Consider the following 27517-nt stretch of genomic DNA (forward strand, 5'->3'; position numbering starts at 1 on the left):
AGTTCAATAATTTACAACTGTCTCTCTCATGTGCAACATTGCGCTGGGGGGGGGGGGGGCGGGAGGGGGAGATGGTGGTGGGGGGAGCTGCTTTATTTTCTTTTTATATTATCTATATTCAAGCAGATGCAAACGCGCTAAAAACCAAGCAAAAATGAATCGGTTTTCATTGTATACAGCGAATCTTACTACACGTGGGAAATTCCAGGCATAACTTAACTTTCGCTTTACTGCAGCTGAACCGTCAGAACCGACTAGTTTCCTTCGGGTGGGGAAGGAGAGGGTGATTTACCCCCACCCTTCCGCACTGCGTGTGTGCCCCAAAACGGCTTCAGCACTGTTATAGACAGTAAGAAGGGGCCTGCCGCGAGTGGTTTATCTCTCTTTTCTAATCTCCGGTAACACCTACATGTCCACATATATACCCGTCCTATTTCACACAGCAGATTTACATGCATCTGGAATCAACCAGCACTGTTTTCCATCCCTCTGGATCAGTCAACTATGCATGCTGTGTGGATGACTGGGATTACTGAGAACTATAGTATAATACATCCATTCAGCTGCCATTTGAAAAGAAATACATCTCTTCATGAATGTGCCGTTTGTAAAACAAAAAAACTCCTTTCCTGATTTATTCATCAACATTGCAACCAACATTCGTAAGAGAGCCTCTTCATAAATGAGCTGTTTGTAAGTAAAACAAAAACTGCTTTCCACAATTTATACATCAACAATGCAACCAACATTGGTAAGAGAAGTTTGGGCCCCCGCTTTCCTACGCCGAGCCCTAGACACAGTCAATATGATTTTACAGCCCCTACGGCCTTAAAACCTGTAGGACATTTAACCATTTTAATCATGAACTTCAACCAGCACCCCCCCCCCCCCCCCTCCCCTTAACTGCCACCCCCTTACTTGGTCACCTCTCAAAGTCACTTCAGTTTTCTGCCGTCAAAGCAAAGAAACAACCGACGGATTGTTCTGTTGTGTGAAAGGAAGGACAAGCTGTAGAGGAGAGAAGCACCGCACCGGGGCCAGTCGGTCAAGCCCCAGGCCCTGTTCACTCCATCTTGGACATCTCAAACTTGGTGGTCATCAGCTCCTCGTCAGAGTCCAACATGCTGGGCAATGCTCTGGAAAACACAACACGGTCTAATGAGAGCACAGATGATAAAATTATCATCATTATCATCATCAGTATTGCACTTTTTAAATCATCAGTATGATCATTATCATAAGTAGTAGCAGTAGTGGTGGTAGAAGTATCATTATTATCATCATAATTATAAGAAGTAGAAGCAGAAGTAGAATTACTGTAATCATTATTACTAGTAGTATTATTATCATCATCTTCACCACTCTTTATTGTTTATATATCATCATCATTGTTATCAAAAGGATTTATATATCATCATCATTATTATAAAAAGGGATATTTCTAGAACAAGTTATTACAGACAACCATGCAGCAATGGCACCTGGTGGGTAAAGGGTGAAGATCTTGCAAATCTCCAAGGTCAACACATGTGCACACCTGCTTGTGCCTGAAGCCCCTTCATGTGTAAGCGCAAGCAGAAGATCAAATACGCAAATTAAAGATCCTGTAATCCATGCAAACGTTCGGTGGGTTATGGAAACAAGAATATACCCCACAAAAACGGAGTGTGGCTTCCTACATGGCGGGGTAAAAACGGTCAGACACGTAAAAGCCCACTCGTGTTCATAGTGCCAACACGGGAGTTGCAGCCCACGAACAAAGAAGAAGAAGAAGAAGAAGAGGAGGAGGAGGACAGCAGATGTGGCCATAACTTGTGGCCATAACTAACATCTTCATGTCAACACATGCATCCCATTCCCACTAAAGCACAAGTCAAACGCCTGTCTCCGCTGGCTGGGGCGGTTATTACTCACTTGTCAGCCACTGATGAGGGAATGTTCTCCTCCACCCATTTCAGGTCCTCCTCCTGCACACACACACACACACACACACACACACACACACACACACACACACACACACACACATACACACACACACACACACACACACACACACACACACACACACACACACCTCCTACATAAATGAAACAGAATGTAAATACAAAATACTAAACAAAAAAACAACCTCTTGATTAACAGTGGGGAAAAACACACACACAAAAAACTGTATCAACCTGAACAGAAAACAAAATTCACAGCAAAAGTTCCTTGTTCCATGCAGTCTCTGAGTGCACGGTCTCATGTACATGGAATTTAAGCAGCAGGGGAAAAAAAAGGGAGTAAATCTTTTTTAAAGCGTTCTTCTGTGAGACAGACAATGCTGACAAACGTTTTCCAGTGAATCTGGGTTGACAAGAAGGATTATTAAAATAAAAGCAAACAAACTATATAAAAAAAACAACAACAACAACAAACAAAAAGACAAGAAAAAAAAACACTACTGCTCACCATTTTTTTAGAGTCCCTTTGCTTGGGCGATCCATTTTTGCTGCCTCTCATCTTCATGCCTTCTGTGGAGACCAAAGGAATAATGCTTTGACAAAATGTTGTGTATTCATTTATCAGTCAAACACTGCTTGCCCTATCTATATGCTATCATTAAATGATGCAGATTTTCATACATAACTGATCTTGAAAAAAAAAAAAATGTTAGTGTTTGAAAGAGAGAGAGGAACGAGTCTGCGTGCATGCTCGCATGCATGTTGTTTTAAGAATGTGCGTTGTAAAGTTTAGTTGATTTTATTCTCTGTGTGTACGTGTGTGTGTATGTGTGTCTCCACATGTAAATGCAAATGGGATAAGAAAAGATGTTTAAAAGACTGGAAAGGATCAGTATGTTTTTCGACATTGACACTGGCAACCTCAGTCGCCCAATCAAAAGTGGAATCATCCCCCCTTATATAGAACGCTTTAAACATTCTCTGCATGAATGGACGCTATCGCATTCTGGAAGTAAGAAGCAGTTTCAGATGAAGGAATGCTACAGAACTTTCGCTGGTTGAATATGTTCCATGTGGCACTAGCATGACTGTATGACTACAATGTGACTACAATCTGATGCTTCAAGGAGGAAGGTGGCAAAATGGTTATGACGCTCATCTGCCAATACAGAAAGTCCGTGAGGGTGTAGGTATGAATCCTGCTCTCACCCTTTCTCCAAGGTTTGACTGGAAAATCAAACTGATCGTCTAGATATTCGGATGACACGATGAACTGAGATCCCATGTGCAGCTCACACTTGGCGCACTGAAAAAGAACCCATGGCAACAAGCGTTGTCCTCAGTGCAAGAAATCCACTCTGATAGGTACACAAATATATATGCATGCACTCAAAGCCTGACAAAGCACGTTGGGATATGCTGCTGGTCAGGCATCTGCCTAGCAGATGTGGTGCAGCGTGTACGGATTTGTCCAAACGCCGACGCCTCCTTGAGAAACTAAAACTGCTTCAGTGCAGGAATACGGAAGAGGTTCTAGACTCACTCACCAAAAGCATCGTTGTTCAAGGCCTGTTCCTCTTCCTCCTCCGCTGCATCCAGTAGAGGGGAGAATGCAAACCTGCACAGCAAAACACAAAGAAAGAAAGAAACATCACTTTAGACTTGTACTGCTCTCTCAAGGTCCATACAGGTTTTTAATCACAAAAATTAAAAAGAGTCATAATAATAACAATCATAATGATAACAGCAATCATATTGTGCGATTTTCCAGAAATACTGCCCAAAGCCCTTTACATTTCATTCCACCCCCTCTCCCCACTCCATACCCCCCACCCCCACCCCCCTTCCTGCCCCCTAACCCCAACCCAACCCCCTCCACACACACACACAGAGAGAAACAAATGCCAGAATACACTCGCACAACTGAATATTGAAAATCACCCACCATGGCAGCTGTAAAAGACAATAGGATCTTTAAACGTTACATATCTTTTTTTTTTTTTTTATCAGACCCAATCACACACACACACACACACACACACACACACACTGATCACATGGACAAGCAGTGGACAGTGGACAGAGGACAGAGTGAGTATGTACCTCTGGTTGTTGGCGGTGGGTCTCCACAGGATGATGATGATGAACAGCAGGACCACAAACAGCACATGCCAGAACGCCTCGTCCACCCACAGCTGCTGCCAGTCCTGTACACACACATGTGTTTATACAAACACATACATAAATATACACACATACACACATGCATTGACTTACACACACACATTTATACACACACATGCACATACATTTATACACAAACACGCATACATTTTTTACACACACACACACATACATACATTTACATACACACACACACATACTTCTACGTAGACACACACACAAACACACACACACACACATTTAGACATGCGCACACACATACACACACCGCAACAACACATACAGACACACGCACACACATACACACACCACAATTACATATACACATGCACACTATAAAACAACATGTAGTAGCCAGTTTCGTCATGTTCACTGCTGTACTACTGCCAGAAACCACCTACCCCAACCTCCCACACAAACCACTCACCCCCCCCCCACACCATGCCCTCTCTGTGGCTCCCCTCCTCCACATATGCACACACACATCAACGTAACAACTGCCACTTTTGTTTGCTTACTTCATACTCTACTGATAGAAACTTTTGTTTTCTCCCCTTCAGTTTCAGTTTCAGTAGCTCAAGGAGGCGTCACTGCGTTCGGACAAATCCATATATGCTACACCACATCTGCCAAGCAGATGCCTGACCAGCAGCGTAACCCAACGCGCTTAGTCAGGCCTTGAGAAGAAAGAAAAGGCTCAGCAGGAGGTAGCAGGTTAGTAGTTAGCACAGGACAGGGAATCAGACCCCTGCATGAGTCTGCGCCAGTGGGTCACGGTAAGTAAGTGAAATTATATTTACTTCCAAAGTCTTTTGCAAGGCAGGAATAGTATGTAAAATCAAATCTATTTCCAAAGTCTTTTGCAAGGCAGAACAGCAAGTTTGCAAACAATCAATGTGGTGGCTCCACATGATCGTAACATATTCAGAATTATGCATGGACAGACAGACAGACACACACACACACACAGCACTGAACTCCCACCTTCAGACATTGCTGGAACCTGTGCTCTGTCAACGCCCAAACCATGTAGGCCACAGAGGCTGCACACACACACACACACACGCATACATACACATGCATGCGCACACACATGCACACACACACATGCACACACACACATGCACACACACACATACACACGCACACACACACACACACACACACACACAATTATTACAAATACATAATACACATCTTTACATTCCAAGTCAGCAGTCTCATGACACAAAGCAGACATCATTATTTTGAGATATCCCTCTCTGCAATCGGTCAGTGTGAAGACATGCTAAAGCTCACCCAAACTTTAAAAAAGCTGTCTTTATCATTCTTGCATTTAACCTAGCTCATGACACAGATAAAAGCTTTCAGTTTCAGTTCTAATTTCTCAAGGAGGCGTCACTGTGTTCAGACAAATCCGCAATTATATGCTACACCACATCTGCTAGGCAGATACCTCACCAGCAGAATAATATGACATGCTCAATCAGGCCTTGAGTGCATGCATATATATATATATATATGGTGATTCGGGATGAGAAATTGGCATTATTTTCTACAAATTGGCAAAACTGTAAAAGTAAGATGACAAATTTGATTTTTTAAATATGTAATAGCCAAACACATAATGAACCAGTTCTGAAAGTTTCATTTTCTTACACTGTATTTTGTATTTTTTGTAATTTTTTTCCAGACCCTTACAAATGGGTTGTCTGTGGGGAAAAGCAAGGGAAAAAACTTGTCGTCCCGAGTGAGTTAAAGAGGAAAACCTACTAAGAACATTGAAAATGATGTGTGTTGGTGAAGTGCATTGGGGAAATGTAACATGAATACATTAAAAAAAAAAAAAAAACCAATAATAAAAAAACACAAGAGGAAAACCTACAAAGAAGTTTGTTAATGATGTGTGTTGGTGAAATGAAACATGAACACATTAAAACACAACACACACACACACACACACACACACACACACACACACACACAAGGAAAACTTACACAGGACATTGAAAATGAGAGCGTTGGTGAAGTGTCGGTACAGCGACAGTTTCACCACGTTCCGGCGGAGTCGAAGGGTGCGGGTGGTCTGGATTATGTTGGAGAAGATGTGCACACAGTCAAGGAAACCTATGGTGGTTCACAGTCACTTAACAGTCAGCCACAACCAGGCAGAATTCATCATCACCATCATCATCATCATCATTTTGACATACAAATTATGACAAAAAAGAGCTCTGGGGAAGTTCAATGCACTGGACACACAGACACAGACTGAGAAACAGTTTCAGTTGCAAGGAGGCATTAAAGCATGCAGACTGATCCATATATATGACACACCTCATCTGCATTAAAATGATTTTTTTAAACATATTTAAAAAAAAAAAAAGAATCAGAAGTCTGACCTATACACAATGTGTTGGTCTGGGCCTTGAGAGCCCACCATAGGTCTGTATCAAATATCAGCCAAAAATGAAATAAGATTATAAGATTATTAAAAAAAAAGAAAAAAAAAGGTTACTTAATTAAATGGAATAAAATGCAATTAAAATCAGATACCCAGAATGCCAAAGATTGAAATAAAATAAAAGAAATGATCCGCGCTCAGCAAAACTTCTGTGCATCCACACACATGTGCATTCTAATACAAACAAGCACTCATATATTCTCTCTCTTTAACACACACAGACACAGACACACACACTCACACAAACATGCACATATATATTCTCTCACACACAGACACACACATAATAGAGATAAACAAAACATACGCACACATTTGCAGTCTCACAGCCTGAGCCAATCAGGTTTTGCATTATCATTTTGACATATATATATATATATATATAAACAGGACGGAAGAGAGCTCAGGGAAGTTTAGTCAAATTAGTGTGTTTCTTTCTGCAGCTCAGAGAAGTTTAGTATCTTTCTTTCTGCAGCCCGGGAAGTTTAGTATCTATCTTTCTGCAGCTCAGGGAAGTTTAGTATCTTTCTTTCTGCAGCCAGGGAAGTTTAGTATCTTTCTTTCTGCAGCTCAGGGAAGTTTAGTATCTTTCTTACTGCAGCCAGGGAAGTTTAGTATCTTTCTTTCTGCAGCTCACGGAAGTTTAGTATCTTTCTTTCTGCAGCTCAGGGAAGTTTAGTATCTTTCTTTTTGCAACTCTGGGAAGTTTATTACAGCTCACAAGATCACAGCTGCACAGATCAACGAGCAGGGCTTTCACATCAGTAAAGGATATCCACCAGCAGATGACAGCATCCAAAACAGCCAGAGGCACCGAGGCCAGAAGGAAATAGTTGGACTGGATCACCGACGACTGAAACACACCACCACAAAATGGACGATATAACTTTATGTGAAGTGATCCACACAATGTTTTGTGTACACCCTTTGAGGTAAATACTACTGTATAATGCTTAACTGGTTTTTGATGGAAACTGATTATGTGTTGTAATTTTTTTTTTCCTCTTTTTTTCATGATGGTGATCATCTTTTTGTGGAATTTGGTAACATGTGTTTTTCTGGCCTAATATATCTTCATTGCAAATGGGGAAAAAAACTGAAACACACGACCACCACACTGCACTATGAGATAAAGGATGGTTCTATATGTAGGTGTGCAAGTGGGTGTGTGTGGGTGTGTGTGTGTGTGGGTGTGTGTGTGTGTGTGTGTGTGTATGAGTGTGTGTGTGTGTGTGTGTGTGTGTGTGTGTGTGTGTGTGCATGTGTGTGAAAGGCTGAGTGCCTATACATGTGCGTGCATGAGCATTTGTGCATGTATGTTTATGTGTGTGCGTCGTTCAAGGATTTCAGAAAGCTTACAACTGAAAGGAGAAATATAGTAATTCCCGGCCAATAAAGTGATGCAGCACACCTACTGAATTTACATGACAGATGATGACGGTACTGTTTTATATCTAGAAGAGCCCCTGACATCTCAAAAGGTATACAGATTACATCATCATCCTGCACTAAATCTGCACAGTATGAGGCAAAATTCAACATGCAACAACAACAACAAAAAACCAAGACAAATACACCAGATCCATGACCTGAACATAAAACCAAACAAGGTCTAGAGAACTAACGGAGGGCAAAATATTTGCAAGTGTGTTCCTTTCAATGTATGGATTTCAGCACAATATAGTGTTAACTTCTTCTTCTGCGTTCACTCGTATGCACACAAGTGGGCTTTTACGTGTATGACCGTTTTTACCCCGCCATGCAGGCAGCCATACTCCGTTTTCGGGGGTGTGCATGCTGGGTATGTTCTTGTTTCCATAACCCACCGAATGCTGACATGGATTACAGGATCTTTAACGTGCGTATTTGATCTTCTGCTTGCATATACACACGAAGGGGGTTCAGGCACTAGCAGGTCTGCACATATGTTGACCTGGGAGATCGTAAAAATCTCCACCCTTTACCCACCAGGCGCCGTCACCGTAATTCGAACCCAGGACCCTCAGATTGAAAGTCCAACGCTTTAACCATTCGGCTATTGCGCCCGTCATATAGTGTTAACAACATCAGTCAGCTTGTTTCAACAGCATTGTCCTGAGCTGGAAAAAGCAACCACAGATAGTGAAAAAAAAGACGACCCTCAAAGCAAGAAAATGAAACATACACTAACACTAAAACGACGGAGAAGAAGATAGAACACAACACAGAACAGAAAGATAAGACAATCACACACCACACAGTAAAGACAGACAAGGAGGTATGTACCATCGAAATATTTCAGCACATGATTTCCAATGAAGGTTTGTACCTTTCTATACTATCACCGCCCCCAATATTCCTTGTGACCCTGGTATACTAGGTTATAAAGATATATTCTATTCTAACCTGGTATCATTACTATTCTTATCATACACATGGGTGTGAGTGACAGCATTTTGTAATTCTGAAAAGTTTTCGGCCAGTTCCAGAGTCCACTTATCCAAATTTACTGCTCACCCTTCTTCTTTCAGTGTATTTTTGAGTTGCAAGTCACAATTTCACTTATATGTACAAGTGGGATTTTACATGTATGACCATTTTTTTCCCTGCCACGTGGGCAACCATACTCCATACTTTTCCACCGTCATAGGCAACTTCAGTTGACTAGACAGTGCACAGGCGACTTTAGTCGACAACAAGGGGTCATGTTAAAAGGACCGTTTTTCACATTGTGTAACAAAGCTTGACAGCTGCAGCCAGTCTCCCCCACCAAAACAACAATGACTAACCTTTGCTCCCTTGACCCAGTTTGTAAAGTGAACAAGTCCATTGTGCTGTTTTGACATGGACCGAAGCCTGTGACTGAGAGCATCGTATGTAAAAATTTGGCGCTGCGGAGCGTTTTTCACAGAGAAACATGGCAGTGAAAGAGTTAACCGACTTACCGAGGTGGCCCTCAAGCAGCCTTCAACGGCAGAGAAGCAGAAGAAGAGACCCCCGACCAGCAACACCTTGTGGAATGCCTGGCCCAGCCGTGGTCTGCACACACGTCATACATGTTCCCTGTCAGAGCTGGTACCCATCTTCAGTTCCCATCACTTTGTTTTCCATCTGTATATGTGTAACAAATCGCTTTGTACATGTGTTGTCGGTGACAATTTTTTATACGGTATTTTGTGTGTGTTGATTTTTATGTCTACTTGAAAATGCGGACAATTTTTCACGCAGGAACATAAGGTTCCCATCCGATGTTCTGTTGTGGGATATATTGTGAAGCACGTGAATGCCGTTTTTTTTAAACTGTTAATTGTTAACATTAGGCCAGTTCCGTTTCCCTGAACTGGTTTATTTTTGCTGATGCCAGTCAGTTGCGGTTTGACTTATGGGCCAGCAGCATTCCCGTTGTGAACAGTATACTGGACATAAGGGAGACGCTGGACCACTGCCGTCCCGGGGAGAGACTACTTGCTGAGGAAGAGCGGCTATGCCAGGAGCTACTTCCGACGGCGGACCACCCATTGGTGTGGTGCCCAGTGTTCCACGGCGTCCACTGGGGGTGTCGGCGCCTGAGATGTGGGCGGCCGTCATTGTAGTGTGTGTGTTTAGTTACTTTTTGTTTATATTTTTTCAGTGCGTTGAAAAGAAAGGAATTCATTTTTTTTTAGTGAGTTGGCATAACGAATTGGTTTTTTTGATTGGGTTGGGAAATGAACACTTATTTTCTTTCTTTGATTATATATTTATTAATATTATTGAGTTAATCAAAAAGTAAAAGAAAATGTGAGTTTGCGTTCGTGTTGTGCTTTTTTTTTGGTTCGGATGGAGTGCCGGTTGAAAGTAACACAGGCCTACGGATTTAAGAAAAAATAATCCGTTACAATATGCTTGCTGTGATTTAAATCGCCGGGTGTGCTCCTGGTGGTGATCTGCGTGCATTTGTGATGATTTTTGGTGTGCTTCTGTGAGGCCTGGTTCCTTGGTGTATGTTTTGACTAGAGTGAATGTGATGTGTTTTATCTTGCTGCAATTTGGGCTTATGTCATGTGAGACTGTGATATTGCCAGTGTTGACATACATATTTTCCTACCACTTAGTTTGGAAGAATGTAAATTATTAACCAGTGTGATGTCTGAAATATGTATATCTTAGCAAATGCGATGTGAGACTGCTGATTTTTTTTTGTTTTTTTTTTTTTTTACATATTATTACGTCTTAAATTTGTATATTGTATTGTTAAGCACAGTGAGCCCTACTTGAGATGGGGGTACTACGCTACATAAGCCTGCATATTATTACCATTCTTATTATTTTCTAAATGTAAAACGCTCCCAGAAATGAAATAAACCTTCAATTTTCATCACTTTGATCGTTTGTTATTTTCTCACATGCATAAGGCTCTCTGTTGAATGTGTTTTATTTTTCTGAACGCTTTAAGCTTTTTACTGATTGGTACTGGTCAATGGTGTGTGATAATTCCAAGACTGTTCCAGACCCTTGACTGCAAAACATCTTTTGCCCAGACTTTTTCCAGCCCCGGAAATGGTTCTTCATTTCCCATGTAAACGGGAAATACTCCCACCCAGTTTCTGTTTCAGTTACTCGAAGAGGCGTCACTGCGTTCAGACAAATCCATATATGCTACACCACATCTGCTCGCAAATGCCCGACAGCAGGATAACCCAACATGCTTAGTCCTTGAGGTCCTGCATATATTTTTGTGTGCCTATCTGGATGGATTTTGCCAGAGGACAAAACCTTTGTTTCCATGGGTTCTTTTGCAGTGCGCAGAGTGTGCTGCACACGGGACCTCTATTTCATCGTCTCATCCAAATGATCAGATGCTCAGTCTGATTTTCCAGTCAAACTTGGGAGAAAGGGCAAGAGCAGAATTTGAACCCTGACCCTGACAAACAACAAGGTATTGGCAGTTAAGCATCTTAACCAATCTGCAGTTTGATTTTCAAGTCAAACTTAGGAGAAAGGGTGAGAGCGGGATTTGAACCCAGACACTCATGGACAAGGTACTGGCAAATAAGTGTCTTAACTCTCTCCGGACGAAGGAATGCTCACGCATTCCTACACAAAACGTATTCGGATTTGGACGAAGGAATGGAACAGCATTCTCTGAAAGTAAATTTCCATCATGTGCTGTACATGTGATTTTGTGATTAGCCAAGCAGAGTGCGCTATTCTGGGTCACTCCACAATCGAACAGTATGACTGGTCAGCCTGGGATGTGTGGCCCGTCTCGCACACACGCTGACAAAGTCACTGACCGGTCGTCTGCTCGCGTGCCAGCCTGTTAGCAAAGCGGGCTCTTCTCAGAATGTTGTGAAGTAAACAAGGCAGTGATGGCAACGTTTTAGGGTTGCCGAAGTACTTGAAATGCTACAAACTGAAGGGTCAGACATTGAAGAAGTGGATGATGACGAAGAAGAAAGCGAATTTAATGCAGAAAGCGAGCATGGGTATGGTGATTCGGGGTGAAAAATTGGCAGTATTTTCTACATATGGCAAAACTGTAAAAATAAGATGAGAAATTTGATTTTTTTTTTTTTATATGTAATAGCTCAACACGTAATAAACCAGTTCTGAAAGTTTCATTTTCTTACACAATATTTTGTATTTTTTTATAATTTTTTTCCAAACCCTTACAAGTGGGCCATCTGTGGGGAAAAGCAAGGGAGAAAACTTGTCGTCCCGAGTGAGTTAACCATTCTGCCACCTCGCTTCTTGAACCCACCGCCACTCACCTGACGATGCCAAAACCCAGGCTGACGATGATGACCAGCATTCGAGCCAGGGTGCGCTTCAAGCAGGAGACCAGCTCAGCAAAGATGATGGTCGCCTTCACTGAAATCAAATAAATGGCCTCCAGTCAGCACTGCACATAAAGCTCCAAGTGATCATCACTTAGGGTGTTGTTCTGGAATTGTGCAATGCACACAACTGTGGGTGCATACGCGTGCACATACACACACACACACACACACACACACGCACGCGCACATATACAATTCATATACTTTTTTTTTTTTCCAAAATATGTTTTTAATTTACTGTCACAACTTGCAAATCAAAAGATTAAAAAAAATCAGTGATGTGTAAGTGAATGAATCTGTGCGAGTCAGAATGAATAACTGAGTATGAGTATATTATGGGAGAGTGACCAAAAGGGAATGAGACTGACAGGGGGTGTGACAGTGAAAGACAGAGGGAGTGTGAGAGTGAAAGTAAGAAAGAGAATGACAGAGTAGTTGAGTGAGTGGAAAGAGAATGGCGAGTAGTTGAGTAAGAGAGTGGAAAGAGAATGAGCAAGTAGTTGAGTAAGAGAGTGGAAAGAGAATGAGCGAGTAGTTGAGTAAGAGAATGGAAAGAGAATGAGCGAGTAGTTGAGTGAGTGAGTGAAAGAGAATGAGAGAGTGGTTGAGTAAGAGAGTGGAAAGGGAATGAGAGAGTGGTTGAGAAAGAGAGTGAAAGAGAATGAGAGAGTGGTTGAGTAAGAGAGTGAAAGAATGAGAGAGTGGTTGAGTAAGAGAGTGAAAGAACGAGAGAGTGGTTGAGTAAGAGAGTGGAAGAGAATGAGAGAGTGGTTGAGTGAGTGAGTGGAAGAGAATGAGAGAGTGGTTGAGTGAGTGAGTGGAAAGAGAACGAGAGAGTGGTTGAGTAAACGAGTGGAAGAGAATGAGAGAGTGGTTGAGCGAGTGAGTGGAAAGAGAATGAGAGTGGTTGAGTGAGTGAGTGGACGAGAATGAGTGGGTGAGTAGGTGTGTGGAAGAGAATGAAAGTGGTTGAGAGAGTGAGTGGATGAGAATGAGTGGGTAAGTGTGTGGAAGAGATTGGGAGTGGCTGAGTGAGTGAGTGGACGAGAATGAGTGGGTGAGTAAGTGTGTGGAAGAGAATGAGAGTGGTTGAGTATGTGAATGGAAAGAGAATGAGAGAGTGGTTGAGTGAATGAATGAGTGTGTGCTTGCATTTGCATGTGCTTGCATGCATAGGTTCATGTGTGTGTGATGAGAGAGAGAGGGAAGAGAGAGAGAGAGTACCAATATGCATGCATTACATTATAGTGGTTCCTGACTGAATATGCAACCAAAACTCTTTGTGTCTTTGTGCTGTCCCGCCTGGATCATTGTAATTCCGTACTTGTCGGTTCACCCAGCTACCTCACTGCTAGGCTTCAGAAAGTCCAGAACTATGCTGCTTGTCTCGTTTTTCGTTCCTCTAAATTTGATCACCTGTCTCTTCTCCTTCATGCTTTACACTGGGTCCCAGTACAAGATAGAATTACTTACAAAGTCATCTGTCTTTGTTTTAAGTCCATTAAGGCTTCTGGTCCACAGTACCTTTCTGATCTCATTCATCCTTACATACCCTCATGCCAACTCCGCTCTTCTTCTGACACCCATATGCTTAGGATCCCCCCAGCTCAAACCAAAACCTATGGCCAACACAGTTTTTCATACCAAGCCCCCTTTCTTTGGAATCAACTTCCCCAGCCTCTCCGTCACTCATGTTCGCTGCAATCTTTTAAATCCAGTCTGAAGGCCCACCTTTTCCCCTCCTGAATAATTCTCAACAGCTCATCCCTTTCCAGTATAAACTAAAATAACTGTTAGCTGAGTTTTGAAAGTTTCAGAAATTGTTAGTTGTATTTTTGATTATGTACTATTTACGATTGTGTGCTATGACTTGTGTGTGTGTGTGTGTGTGTGTGTGTGTGCTTGTGTGTACTGTGGGGGAGGGGGTGGAGGGATGAATAATTTTTGATAATATTTGGTATCTGTGGTCAACTTCTTCCTTTTTGATATTTACATGTGTTCTATTCACAAACGCCTATGGGTTATTTTCAAGATTAGGCATAAATGCTCATAATAATAATTCTGTACACATATACACAAATGTGTGAGTAGAAAACACAACAAGGAAAAAAAATGCGTGTGGAAAATCAAAACATATGACAGATATTGGGAGAAATCAAATGGCTATGTTGATGATAAAAAAAACAAAAACAGCAGCACAAACACATTGAAAGTCAGACAAATCACACTGCTGTGTGCCCTACCAATCACAACAGAACCAACCAATGCAACAAACAATGCAGTCTTACCAGACTCTCCAGTATTGTTGAGATGTTCATATTCTCCGAAAAACACAGCTTTTTCCAGCATACCTGGTGGACAGAGAGAACTGAAGCTGTAACAAACATACACACACACACATATTATGTACAAACATTTTTATCTACATGGTTTAACCATCCCACAGACTTGAATTATATACTTCCATGCACAAGAAAGCCAGTGCAAAACTAATACAGTTGTGTGTACAAATGTGAATTGTGAAGGTTTTTCCTCCCTTATTTGATGACTTTGGGTTTTATTTTATTCGGATTTGTTGGGGTTTTTTTTTCAATAATGAACTGCTTTGATTTGATGTGGATGAGTAATTTACAATCATTCTCCTGTGACATCCACATATCTGCAGACAATGAAATAAACCAGGGCAGATTTCAGCGCTTGTCTGTTTCTCACTGAGCTTTCATTGTTCAGTTTTAGTCCTGTATTTTGTAAAACAAGTCACCCATGTTGAAAACGAATCTGTAAGAAAATATGGCTATGGTAGTGCACTTGTGTTGACTGATCTTCCCTCTCTTTATATCAAAAACAATATACACAATGCATACACTGCATATGAACACATGCACTCATACACACACATAAACATGTGCAAGTACCCTTCCCGCACACACACATGTGCATTCACACAGACACACACATACACACACAAACATCACACACACACACACACACAGACACACACACACACCACACCCCTCCCCCCAACCCCTATCCACTCCGATGTACTTTTTCATGAGATACTGCAAACATTTACCCACCTTCACCCAACCCCAATCCATTCCTATGCATTTTTTTGTCATGAGATAAACCAAACATTTACCCAGTAAAATCACGCCACCAATCCAGAACTGCACTCGCAACAGGTCCCGCCAGTTGCAGGCCAGCATGAGCAGCCAGACCACGCCAAACACCATGTAGATCAGACCCATCACCCCGTAAAATATCAGCAGTGGGTAGTCAAGGGCTGAGATGTAGTTGTCATCTCCGTAAAACATCCGGATGGTCACTGAAAACCCATAACATCACCTCCATAAAACACCTGCATGGTCACTCAAATTAATGAAAACCATTACACGTTTTCTGTGAAAGATGTGGATGGTCACTTAAAACCTTGACATCGTTTCTGTAAAACATCTGTATGCTCACTGAAAGCCTATGACATCATCTCTGTAAAACATCCAGATTTTCACTGAAAACTATGATATCATCTCTGTAAAATGTCCAGATGGATGGTCAATGAAAACCATGACATCATCTCTGTAAAACATCTGAATGGTCACTGTAAACAATGACATCATATCTGTAAAATGTCTGATGGTGACTGAAAACCATGACATTTCTATGAAATTTCTGTGTAAAGCATCTGGAAGGTCACTGGAAACCATAACATATCTGTAAAACATCTGGATTGTCACTGAAAACCATGACATCATCTCTGTAAGACATCCAGACAGTCACTATTACATCATCTCTGTACAACATTTGGATTGTCACTGAAAAACACTCAATCACAATCCATACAACATCCGGATTGTCAATGAAAATACAATATCACTTCATACTGCCTTGTTTGTTTGCATTGCAAATGATAACACCGTCTCCATAAAACATCCAGACAGTCACATAAAATCTCTGAATCACTCTCCAAAAAGCATCTGCATTGTCAATGTAATCCAGTCATTCAATCTGAAAACATTCTACTTTTTATTGTGCTTTGCACAATCTCCGTTCATCATTACCAGCATCATCATCAATACCATTTTGAGAGAGGGCAAAGATGTATGTAATTGTAAACTCCATAAAACGTCCAGATTGTCAATGAAAACCAATCAGTCACACTCCATAAAGTCTTTTTTCTTTTCTTTTTTTTAAAAAATTAAACAGAAGAACAAAAAGAAAAGAAAAGAGGAGGATGAGAAGTAAAAAAAAAAAAAAAAAAAAAAAAAAAAAAGATGAAGAAAACATTTATTCATAAATTTTCAGCTTTCAGTTTCAAGGAGTTGTCAAAGCGTGCAGGCTGATCCATGTAAGCTACATCACATCTGCTTTAAAAACAACAACAAAACTCAGATCGTATGCCTCACTTACGCAAAAACCCACCGCACTATTCACACACACACACACACACACACACACAAACAAAAGAGGGGCTGTTTCACCTGCTTCAAAAACAACAACAAAATGCAGACCGTATGCCTCACATACGCATAAACCCACCTCACTATTCATAACACACACACACACACACACACACACACACACACACACAAGCCAGAAAGAAAGAGGGGGCTGTTTCACCTTCAGCATTAAAGTGGGCCATGGCAGCTTTCGGCTTGAAGTGAATGACAAACAGGAAGTTCCCGTCCACCCACGCCTTGGCCAGGGGCTGGTGATGAACCTGCCAAACACCATCACTGACATTCCTCACCTGCCTCTCTTGGGTACAACGACCGAGTGGTTAACTCTTTCACCAGCATAGGCAACTTCAGCTGACTAGACAGGGCACCACCATGGGCAACTTTTGTCGACATCCAGGGTTCATGTCGATAGGACCATTTTTCACATTGTAACAAAGCTTGACAGCTGCAGCCAGTTTCCCCCCGCCAATGGAACAATGACTAACCTTTGCCTCCTGGCTGAGTCTGAAGTGAACAACTCCATTCTGTTGTTTTGACCTGAACCCAAGCCTGTGACTGAGAGCAACGTTTCTAAAATATCTGCTGCTGGGGAGTGTTTTTCACAAAGAAACTTTGCGGTGAAAGAGTTAAAGCATTGGATTTTGAATCCCAAGATCTTTTGTTCAATCCCAGCTTCAAGGTTAACTTTTATTGAATCTTCAAGAGAAATTCACATGTAGTTATACTGCTCATGTACTGGATGCCTGGTGGGTTTGAGGGTGGAGATTTTTTCAGATCTTCCAGGTCAACCTGTGTGCGCAGACCTGCAAACCTGCTAGTATCTTAATACCCTTTGTGTGTGTGCACATAATGATTATTAAACATGCAGTTTACTTGTTCAATGCCTATAAGCCACCAGCTGACAGTGCAGACAAAGTGCAACCCAGTGCCACAAACCCGTCCTTTGATGTTCTACATCTGTTCTGATTTTTCTTCATCCAAGTTTGGTTCATCAAACACAAAAAGATTCTGAACACTTAGCTTGATGTGTCTGTAGAATAACAGTATCAGTATCAGTAGCTCAAGGCGGCGTCACTGCATTCGGTCAAATCCATATACGCTACACTGCATCTGCCAAGCAGATGCCTGACCAGCAGCGTAACCCAACGCACTTAGGCCTTGAGAAAATTTTTTTTTTAAATAAATAAATAAAAATATATAAATAAAATAAAATAAAATAACAAAAATCAAAAATAAATTAATAAATAAATAATAATAGACAAAATCACAAATACATAAAAATGCTACTACTACTACTACTAATATTTATAAGGCGCAAAATCTTGATGAAGTCAACTCTATGTGCACAAAAAAAACAAAAAAACAATGATGATAAATAAGCAAATAAATGTAAAACATGTAGACACTCATTCACACACAAACATGCATAACAGATATGCAACAAACATGCAGTTTCACAGATATGAAAGAACAATCAAATACACATAAACATACATGAGTCTCAACACAACACACACACACACATTACCCTGCACCCCCCCACCCCTCCTCCACACACTAATTTCTAGGCTACGTATCGCAGCTTCCACGGCACACACACACACCCAGACCCACACACAATTACTTGTACACACACACACTTTTACTGCTGTAGAATAACAATACTATCTAAATGACTCTTGAGCATACATCAGGAGAAAGACCCTTTTCTTCTCAATAATGATTTGCTAACTGCTCCATGTGTAAACACAGTAAGGCACATGAAAAAGGGGCTAGCCTCATGTGTGAAAAAGGCATCAGAAACTTTACCAGCAGATTTCAAACAGTGCCAGAGACTTTACACAACTTTGTAGTATATACAAATGATTGAGGCTAGAGACAACAATGGAGATGAAGCTCACTAGTCTAAAGATGAGTTAAAACATGAGGGTAATGATGACAGAGACGAAACTGACAGCAATACTTGATGCTAGTTCAGACAAGCTATCAAAGCAGACAGCATTTTTTTTTTTCCAAACATAAAATTCTAACTTCTGCTTCCCGGATCAGTAATATTGTCACAAAGCAGAGCAACACTTTCATTTTGTCTGCAGATGTGCATTTTTACTGTCAAAGTGGATATTTCTTTATAATTTGCCAAGACCAACTCACTCTCTCTGTAAACCAATTCTCATGCAAAATACCAGTCAATATCCCTGTCATGGCTGTACAAGAACATAAATAGTACAGACAGTACATTGTATCATTGTATTAATACCTCTACTCCCTTCACCCACAAGCAGAACCATCACTATACCTGATATGGTTTAAATGGTGGAACCTGCAAAATGTCAATAGCACAGGCATCGTAGCTCCAGTCATCAGACGAGTAAGATTTTACAGAGAATCAAAGCCTCTGTTACAATGTCATTATGAGTGACAGAGTCAGTGAATTTCAAAGCCAACTGTATTGGTTATCAAGAGGAGTGCAAAAAACACAAAAAATCTTCACCCACAAAAAATCCACACAGCTTACTTTATCCGCAGGCAAGATGAGTCCGGAACTGAAGGTGGTAGTTGGCTCTGTGGCAGTGGAAGACGACAGCATCGTTGTGGAGGAAGAACCAGCATCTGCATCAGGAGCCCCCACCTGAACTGCTGCTGCTCTCTTCTGTCTGGGGGGGGCCAGCGTTGGTGAGGGGCCTGGCTGGGGCCGCTGGTCAGCCGCAGCACTGCCTGGCTGACCGGCTGTTTCCGCAGTTCCTCCGCTGCCAGGGGAAGGCGGTGCTGCTGCTGCTGCATTTGTTTCTGTGATGTGCTGGATGAAAAATATGTCAGATTAGAAATAATAAAAAAATCAAACGAAAATAAATAAATAAAAATGTGTTTTCTTAAACACAAAAATGAATCACTCTGGCCAACAGCCCCTATCATAACAAGTGCAGACGAAGTACATTTCTGAAAGAAAAGATTCAATAAAATGAAAAGAAAAGAAAACACACATTTGTAGACCAAAAACACTTCTGAAAGAAAAAAAATCAACTAAATAAAATGAAAACTGAATAAAACACAATGTTTTTCTATATGTTATCCTTCGTGGTTGGGAAGGTGTAAGCAGCAGAGCACTGCAGAGTGCAAACGGAGTGACTGAGCACTGAAACTGTCACAGACACCCACTGCATGAAGCAAAGTCTTCGATTCTCCCTCTGTACCTCTGAAATCTGGCTTCTGATTCTGAGACAGTGGGAATGCCCCTGTGCAACAGCTCTACCACTTAAACGTTCTCCCTCACTTTTTTTTTTTTTTTTTTTTCTTTTTTGTCTGTGTAGTTTATACTATATTTCTGCTTTATCCAATGAAAAAGAGACTAAAAACTGAAAGTTCATTCATTCCTGGACCCTAGCAAACCATTAATATTCATGGCTAGTGATTGCTTACTTACAATCAAGCAGATTTCGATGTTCACCGTTTCTGGTTTCAGACCATTTAGATCTAGGAGCTAAATATGCCATCTCGATCAAATCGAGACAGTTTCTTATCACAAGTACAGTTATATGCAATATGACATATTTCTTTCACAGATCTATATTCCATATTTGTGTAAACTTGCCTTAGAACAGCTGCAAACAAAGAAAATAAAGAATAATAAAGAAAGAAAAAAAACTACAAAAAACAAATGAAACATGATTCACTCCAAAACATGATTCACTCCAGAGTTCATTTAGCAAAAGCCATGAACCATTGCACAATTTACACTACAAAAATAGAGACCAGTGAAGACAGTGTGTGAAAATTAATTTTAAAAAAAACACCCATCTCTTTTGGATTACAAAAAAAAAGAAAAAAAAGAAGAAAGAACCACACTGATTCAGCACAGACACACATCATAAAATTACCTCTGGTATTTTGGGAACTATCCATGTTTGAATTTTCAGACCAGGAGTACCCTGAAACAACCAAGTTTTCTGTGTTAAACCCTGGATATTACTGGAATGTGACATAATGTTTACAGTCAGAACAGTAAAATTGTACATATACACATAAAATATTACACAGACCACACTAAACGGACACATTCAGCACAAAATGGCAGACATATGCACACACATGCATGCACACAATACATGTGCACAACACACATGTACACACACATGATGATAATGATATGTGTGTGTGTGTGTGTGTAATAATAATAATAATAATAATACTAACAACAATAATCAGTATTCATATAGCACTGAATTTTGTGCAGAGACAAATCAATGCTCTTTCACACCAATCATTAACACGCCATGCATAACTCTAAACTTGAGAAACTTAAGACAAAGAACAGGCAGGGGAGAAAGGCTATCTCTGAAAGAGGTAGGTTTTAAGGTCACACTTGAATGAGCTGAGTGCGGAGACCTGACAAAGTGAAAGAAGAAGTTCATTCTAAAAAGCAAGGTCCAGAGACAGAGAAAGAACGGCAGCTGACAGTAGAGCGTCTGAATCTGGGTATGTGTAAATCTGTGTATCTGTGCATGTGTGTGTGTGTGTGTGTTTATGCATGCATGCATATGTGCGTGCATGCAAGTGTGTGAGCTGCTAGTATATGCATGTGCAAGTAGAAACATGATATATTGTAGAAACGTTATGTAATGAGAATATGTTTCCAGACTTTATTTTTCTGTTCCAAAAGGGATTACTTATTTTTTTGTTCCAAAGTAATGTCCTTTGTGCGTGGTTTTTGCTCATCCTTGTTTGGGGATCGATGTGTATATATGTATATACAAGTATATAAACATATATACTTTTTTTTCATTGTATGTCTGCATGTGCTGTTCCATACCATTACACACTATTGTATACATGAATTGTTTCATGTTTGGCGCTTAGAGCCAGCCCACTATATTGTGAGTTTGCACCATATAAGTACATACATCATATTTTCATTGTCATTATTTTCATTGGTAGTAGTAGTTGTTGTAGCAGTAGCAGCAGCAGTAGTAGTAAACTTGTAGTATCATTATTCATTATCATCATTATTATTTTTGTCATCATCATCATTATTATCATTATCATAATTATCATTAGTAATAGTAGCAGCATGTATATATGTAAAGGACTATGAACATAATAAGGGTTCATTCATTCTAGAACTATTAATAAAGGCTCATTGATTTATGTACAACACACAAAGCTGCAACAGATCTCACCTCCAGATTGAACTGTTCCTCAGAACAGGGATGGGTGAGGTTGTTTCTCAACAGCTCCACTCTATTGTATGACATGTTCCGAGAGGTCAGTGGGGTGTTCATATATAGCTGTAGGAGTGACTGCACAAACGCACACACACACACATTTACAATTATATACCAGGTGCGTTTGTCATGCAGCATGTGTCGAAAAATCATCAATTTGATCAAATCCAATCAAATCAAGCAAAGAAAGAAAGTCATGACTATCCATATGATACAATAAAAACATTCCCCTTTCTCTCTAACGCACACACACACATTCACATTCAACAGACACTGATACTAATTCACACACACACACACACACACACACACACACACACATAAGCATACACATTTAAACAAACATATATATAGAGAGAGATATATATATATAGATATATATTAGATAGATACATAGATATAATTATAGATTATATATATATATATATATATGTGTGTGTGTGTGTGTGTGTGTGTGTGTGTGTGTGTGTGTGATTTAATCCCATTAATATAGCCATAAGTTCTGCTGTGAATATTGAAAAATCTTCTCTACTTTTAATGTAGATACAATGATTAATTTTTGTTGGGATGATATGGGATCATGGGAAATCGTTGTGCGAAAAAAGGCACGTTGAACATTTACAATGCCATAGAAATTTGTATTCCATATTCATTACAAGAAGGTTATTCTCTGCTGGAGAAAACCTGCTGGAACCATGTCAATAAACTAAAACAGGAGTCTGATCCTGACAGAGAAAATAATGACAATAGCTAGTGAAAAAATGATCGCATGTTTTCTTTTAAAACAAAAGGACATCACAGTAGCAGAAGGCTCACCAGTCTAATATACAGACTATGACTGGATGCCATAAAAACAAAATATACTTCAAATGTGACTTGCATTTGTGGCAATGAAATTACCCCCATGCATATCATCTATGAATGTGAACAGTTAAAACCATATTTACCTATGTCCTTCACAAAATCTGCAGTTCCATCTGCTTCCATTAGAAATGTCTTATACGACAATCAACATGTATTTGAAATAGTTCAGAGTTTAATTTGGAGCCCAACTGGCTGTTTGTTGTGATTCTACTGGTTGACTAGTTAATTCATTTTATTTCGTTTATATTCTTCTTCGCTTTTTTTGTGGTTATTTTTGGGGTTTTTTTGTTTGTTTTTTTAATGCTAATTGAGGAGAGAGGAACAGGGAAAGTAGTGATGATCAAAAGGCATGGGTGGGGTGGGGGAGATAATGGATTTTCATCTATAATCACAAATGTGGATAGACGTTAAGCAAAAGAATGAACGAACACACATGTATATATACACAAACACACACACACACACACACTGTGCAAGCATCCCCATAAACACCCACCCACAGAACAGTCCTATACATTAATGATTAAAGGTCTCCTTCATAGATAATCTACATAGAGTAGCTAACTACAGGTTGCAGGTCAGCCAACAGCCAACATTTGGGGAAGACATTTCAGATCGTAACTACCCACCTCATCCTTGTTGTTGTTGAAGGACTCTGTGATGGGAGCAAACTCCATAGAACAGGGGGAGAAGCGCAGTAACCAGGAGATTTCCACTTCACTGGTAATGTCGTCCCCACAAGAGAGAGACACTGGGGAACAAAATGGTCCACAAATCAATAAATCAACCAAGAACTGTTGTTTGTACAGCTCATAATCTTAAAGATTACTCCCTGACACCAACTATCCCGCTGGACACATTTACAATCTTATTCAGGATGTAATTCAAACTTCCATACCAGCAGAAAAAAAGACAAAGTTAAAACTGATTCTTTGAAGCAAAAGTAACTGAAAAGAGTTTGAGGAGTGACCTGAATATATTCTGAGCTCTGTTGACATACTTTCTTGTGAGACTCCCATTCACTTCGAATCTGACAGGCGTTACAGTGCAAAACTGAGATTATCATCATCAATACTACTACTACTAACAATAAGAAGAAGAAAAAAAAAGTAGCTACTAGAAGAAATATATATGTTCTTACCTGTTACAGTGATTTTGCTGCCACTGAACATATGCTTGGCAACAGCTGCAAACTGTTTATTCTGTAGACACACACAACAGACAGACACACATGTTGTAAGCAACCATATCAGAAGAACACCCCCCCCCCCCCCCCCCCCCCCCCCCTAAAAAAAGGCATGACTGGCTTACACTGGAATAAATAGTGTGTGTGTGTGTGTGTGTGTGTTTGCAGCAGATGCAGTAGACGGCAGTATGCTATTGTGGAATGTTGTTGTCCTACTATTTGCAGACCCAGAGATCAATACATCACAACAACATGTATATTACTAATTACCTCATGCATAGACTGACAGACACTCATGTTCATCTGTACATGCACACAAGCACAGAGGATTCCCCCTTTCCTACACACACACACACACTCTCTCTCTCTCTCTCTCTATCAATTTTTCCAGATTTCTTATTCACAGTGACTATTCAAACCACTGTTGTGTGAACCACTACAGGAAAATGCTATTCCCCCAATGGCTCTCTAAGCCAATCATGATATTTCTGTTCAACCAATCACAAAGCGGGTTTTTGCATTCAAAGCAAAAGCGTCATAAAGACAGAGCTTGTTGAAGGAGCCAGTTTTACCAGCTACAGTGAATTTTATACTGCTTTCAAACCAGTTCAAAGCAATGGTTCTGGATCATCTTGGAAACCTTCCCCTATCCCAAAACCCCACACCAACTGTCAAAGTGGTGAGCAGAGGTTAAAATTAATGACCATCCATCACTTTGGCAGTCACCATCCTGCCTAATCATCTGTAGTGGACTTTATCACTTTGACTGCCAAATCCCATCAGTAATAAGGCACACCAGTGAGTTACAACAATACGAGGCAATTGAAAGGAAGATAGATCATTAGATGGCACTATTCTTTTATGAAATCATGCGTAACAGAAATTTGACAGTCTCTCTGAGTCTCTCATCAGGATCTGCATGAAGCACTGAGTTCATGTCAACTCCGGACTGATGCCAAGCTTATATCAAGTAAGGAAATCCAAACTGCCCACTGGAAAATGATGAACTTTATCAGAGGTGTGAACTGGCATTTACTAGGGCTTTATCTATGATTCTTCCCCTCCACTCTTCTGTGTGACTGGCATAGTGAACGTCCACAGCTTTTGTAAACACTACTCCATCTTGAGGGACAAAACTGTAGATATTTCTGTTTTCTAGCATACTGATTGATGATTAGTTTCAGTTTCAGTCTCTCAAGGAGGCATCACTGCATTCAGACAAATCCATACACGCTGCACAACATCTGCTAGGAAGATGATTGACCAACAGCATAACCCAACACGCTTAGTTCGGCCTTGACAGCATGCTAATAAATATACATTTGTGTACCAGTCAGTGTTGATTTCTTTTTACATAATTTTGCCAGAGGACAACACTCTTGTTGCCATGGGTTCTTTTTCAGTGCACCAAGTGTGTCCCGACTGTCAGCAAAATAGGCATTCTGCATCTGGTAGTGTACGTAGCAGATGCCACTTCTGGCAATATAGATGCGACAGAACTAGGAGGATGCATGTACCTATCAGAAAAAAATAATCAAAGAAAGACAGTCTACCCTGGGTTATGACCATCAAAAACCCCAGTTCGGCCGGAAGGGTCTAGGCCCCACTTCCAGAAGCAAGATCCTAAAAAAAATAAAAAAATAAAAAAAAAAATTTCAAATTGTTTTTAAAATTTTAGTGGTTGCTGGTCACAGGCTCAGATGGTGATCTGGTCAGCGCTGATGAAAATGTGCTGACTGAGCCTGCAGTGACAGTGGCCTCACTCAGCTGATTCCACTCCATGGCAGTCCTGATGAAGGAGCTAGATATTGCTCTGGAGTGGTTCATGGCCTGTCTTTCTATTACAATTGTAGTTTTGAATCCCTCAAAACTGGTGGGCTTAATTCTGCGGATTTGTGGGGGCCGGAGTTAGGAGTTTATCTGCTGGGATAGCCGGGAGGACACCCTCAGCAATCTTATTGAAGAGGCTGAGGCGTTGGTACTTGCATCTTTCCTCCAGGGATGGCAGGTTTAGTTCCTTCAGCATGTCACTTACGCATCCGGCATTCGGTGGGATATAAGACTTCCTGATTTTGTCTAAAAGTAAAACTTTTAAGTACATGCTAAGTACAACTGCATCACTGCATGGAATGCATGACGGAGAAAGATCTGTCCATAATGAATATGCCTCCACTGAATCTGTTTCAAGTTCATTCTCAATACCCAGTCATGCTCCCCAAATGGACAAGTGTGTGAAGAAGTGAAGGGCTACGGAATGAGCAGCAGACATGACTAAATCAGTTTCAGTTTCAGTAGCTCAAGGAGGCGTCACTGCGTTCGGACAAATCCATATACGCTACACCACATCTGCCAAGCAGATGCCTGACCAGCAGCGTAACCCAACGCGCTTAGTCAGGCCTTGAGAAAAAAAAGGTGAATAAATAAATAATAGATAAGCTTATACAAATAAATAAATAAATAAATAATAATTATAATATAAAAAGGTAGTAATAATAATTATAATAATAATAAAATATTAATAACAATAATAAATAAATAAATAAATAAATAAATAAAACAATGATGATAAATAAGCAAATAAAAGTAAAACATGAAGACACACATTCACACATACACCCACACATGCATAACATATATGCACCAAACATGCAGTTTCACAGATATGAAAGCCCAGTCAAATACATATAAACGTACATGAGCTCCAACACACACACACCACACACATTACCCTGCACCTCCTCTACCCCCTCCTCCACACACTCATTTCTAGTCTACATATTGCAGCTTCCACGGCATGCGCGCGCGCGCGCACACACACACACACACATCTCCCACCCCCAACCCCCCACACATATATACAAAGATATATATATATGTTCCAATATCCAGTTGTTCCCACAGTGTAGGCATGCATACACTCACATACCTCATCCTCTACCCCGCCTCCCCCCCCCCTCCGCACCCCCACCTCCTCACACACACACACACGTGCACAGAACTCTCCTGACACTTGTGAACACTTACACTCTCGCGCATGCACAAACGCACTCAAAAACACAGACCCACACATACACACACACACATCCACACACGCACAGAGGCTGAAACCACTAAATCAACAATGTCGAAGGACGTTAATTATCATTTTCACAAGTTAACGACGTGACGAAATGCAATAATTAGTTGAGATGCTAAAAAATCAAAGGCGTTACCTGTGTTAGCTGAAATGTCCATTTGCCTTGCTCAGGATTCGCTGAGACAATGACTAAAGTCGACAACAGGCTGACCCAAAAAGCAAAGCAGAAGACTGTCGCCATTTTGTGTGACAACGTATTTTTACAGTAGCGCAGCAAATGTCACAGGTGCGTGTCAGAACTTGGAGACAATTAAACAATA

At 40.6% G+C, this 27517-nt stretch overlaps 1 protein-coding gene across 1 annotated transcript; it reads right to left on the reverse strand.

Annotated features, from left to right (window-relative positions):
- Positions 1–134: 134 nt before the first annotated feature.
- Positions 135–27438, reverse strand: LOC143281187 (transmembrane protein 87A-like). Its single transcript, XM_076586226.1, has 19 exons — positions 27334–27438; positions 24077–24137; positions 23565–23686; positions 22027–22146; positions 20728–20778; positions 19368–19649; positions 17013–17112; positions 15535–15720; positions 14684–14746; positions 12327–12426; positions 9519–9612; positions 7368–7447; positions 6129–6235; positions 5115–5173; positions 4050–4153; positions 3494–3564; positions 2455–2516; positions 1915–1967; positions 135–1136 (listed from the first exon to the last, which is right to left on the reverse strand). The coding sequence occupies exons 1-19, from the start codon at positions 27436–27438 to the stop codon at positions 1064–1066; spliced, it is 1893 nt and encodes a 630-aa protein (XP_076442341.1). The 3' UTR covers positions 135–1063.
- Positions 27439–27517: the final 79 nt, after the last annotated feature.

The sequence above is a fragment of the Babylonia areolata genome, chromosome 4 (genome assembly GCF_041734735.1).
Source record: "Babylonia areolata isolate BAREFJ2019XMU chromosome 4, ASM4173473v1, whole genome shotgun sequence".
Taxonomy (NCBI): Eukaryota; Metazoa; Mollusca; class Gastropoda; order Neogastropoda; family Buccinidae; genus Babylonia; species Babylonia areolata.

Excerpts from the sequence above, each read along its gene's own strand:
- LOC143281187 (XM_076586226.1), bottom strand. The coding sequence starts at position 27,438 with ATGGCGACAGTCTTCTGCTTTGCTTTTTGGGTCAGCCTGTTGTCGACT. Across the intron at positions 15,721-17,012 it reads GGCCCACTTTAATGCTGAAG|TGACCATCCGGATGTTTTAC; the intron begins GTGAAACAGCCC and ends ATGGGTTTTCAG. Across the intron at positions 7,448-9,518 it reads GCTGCTTGAGGGCCACCTCG|TCGTCGGTGATCCAGTCCAA; the intron begins GTAAGTCGGTTA and ends GGTGTGTTTCAG.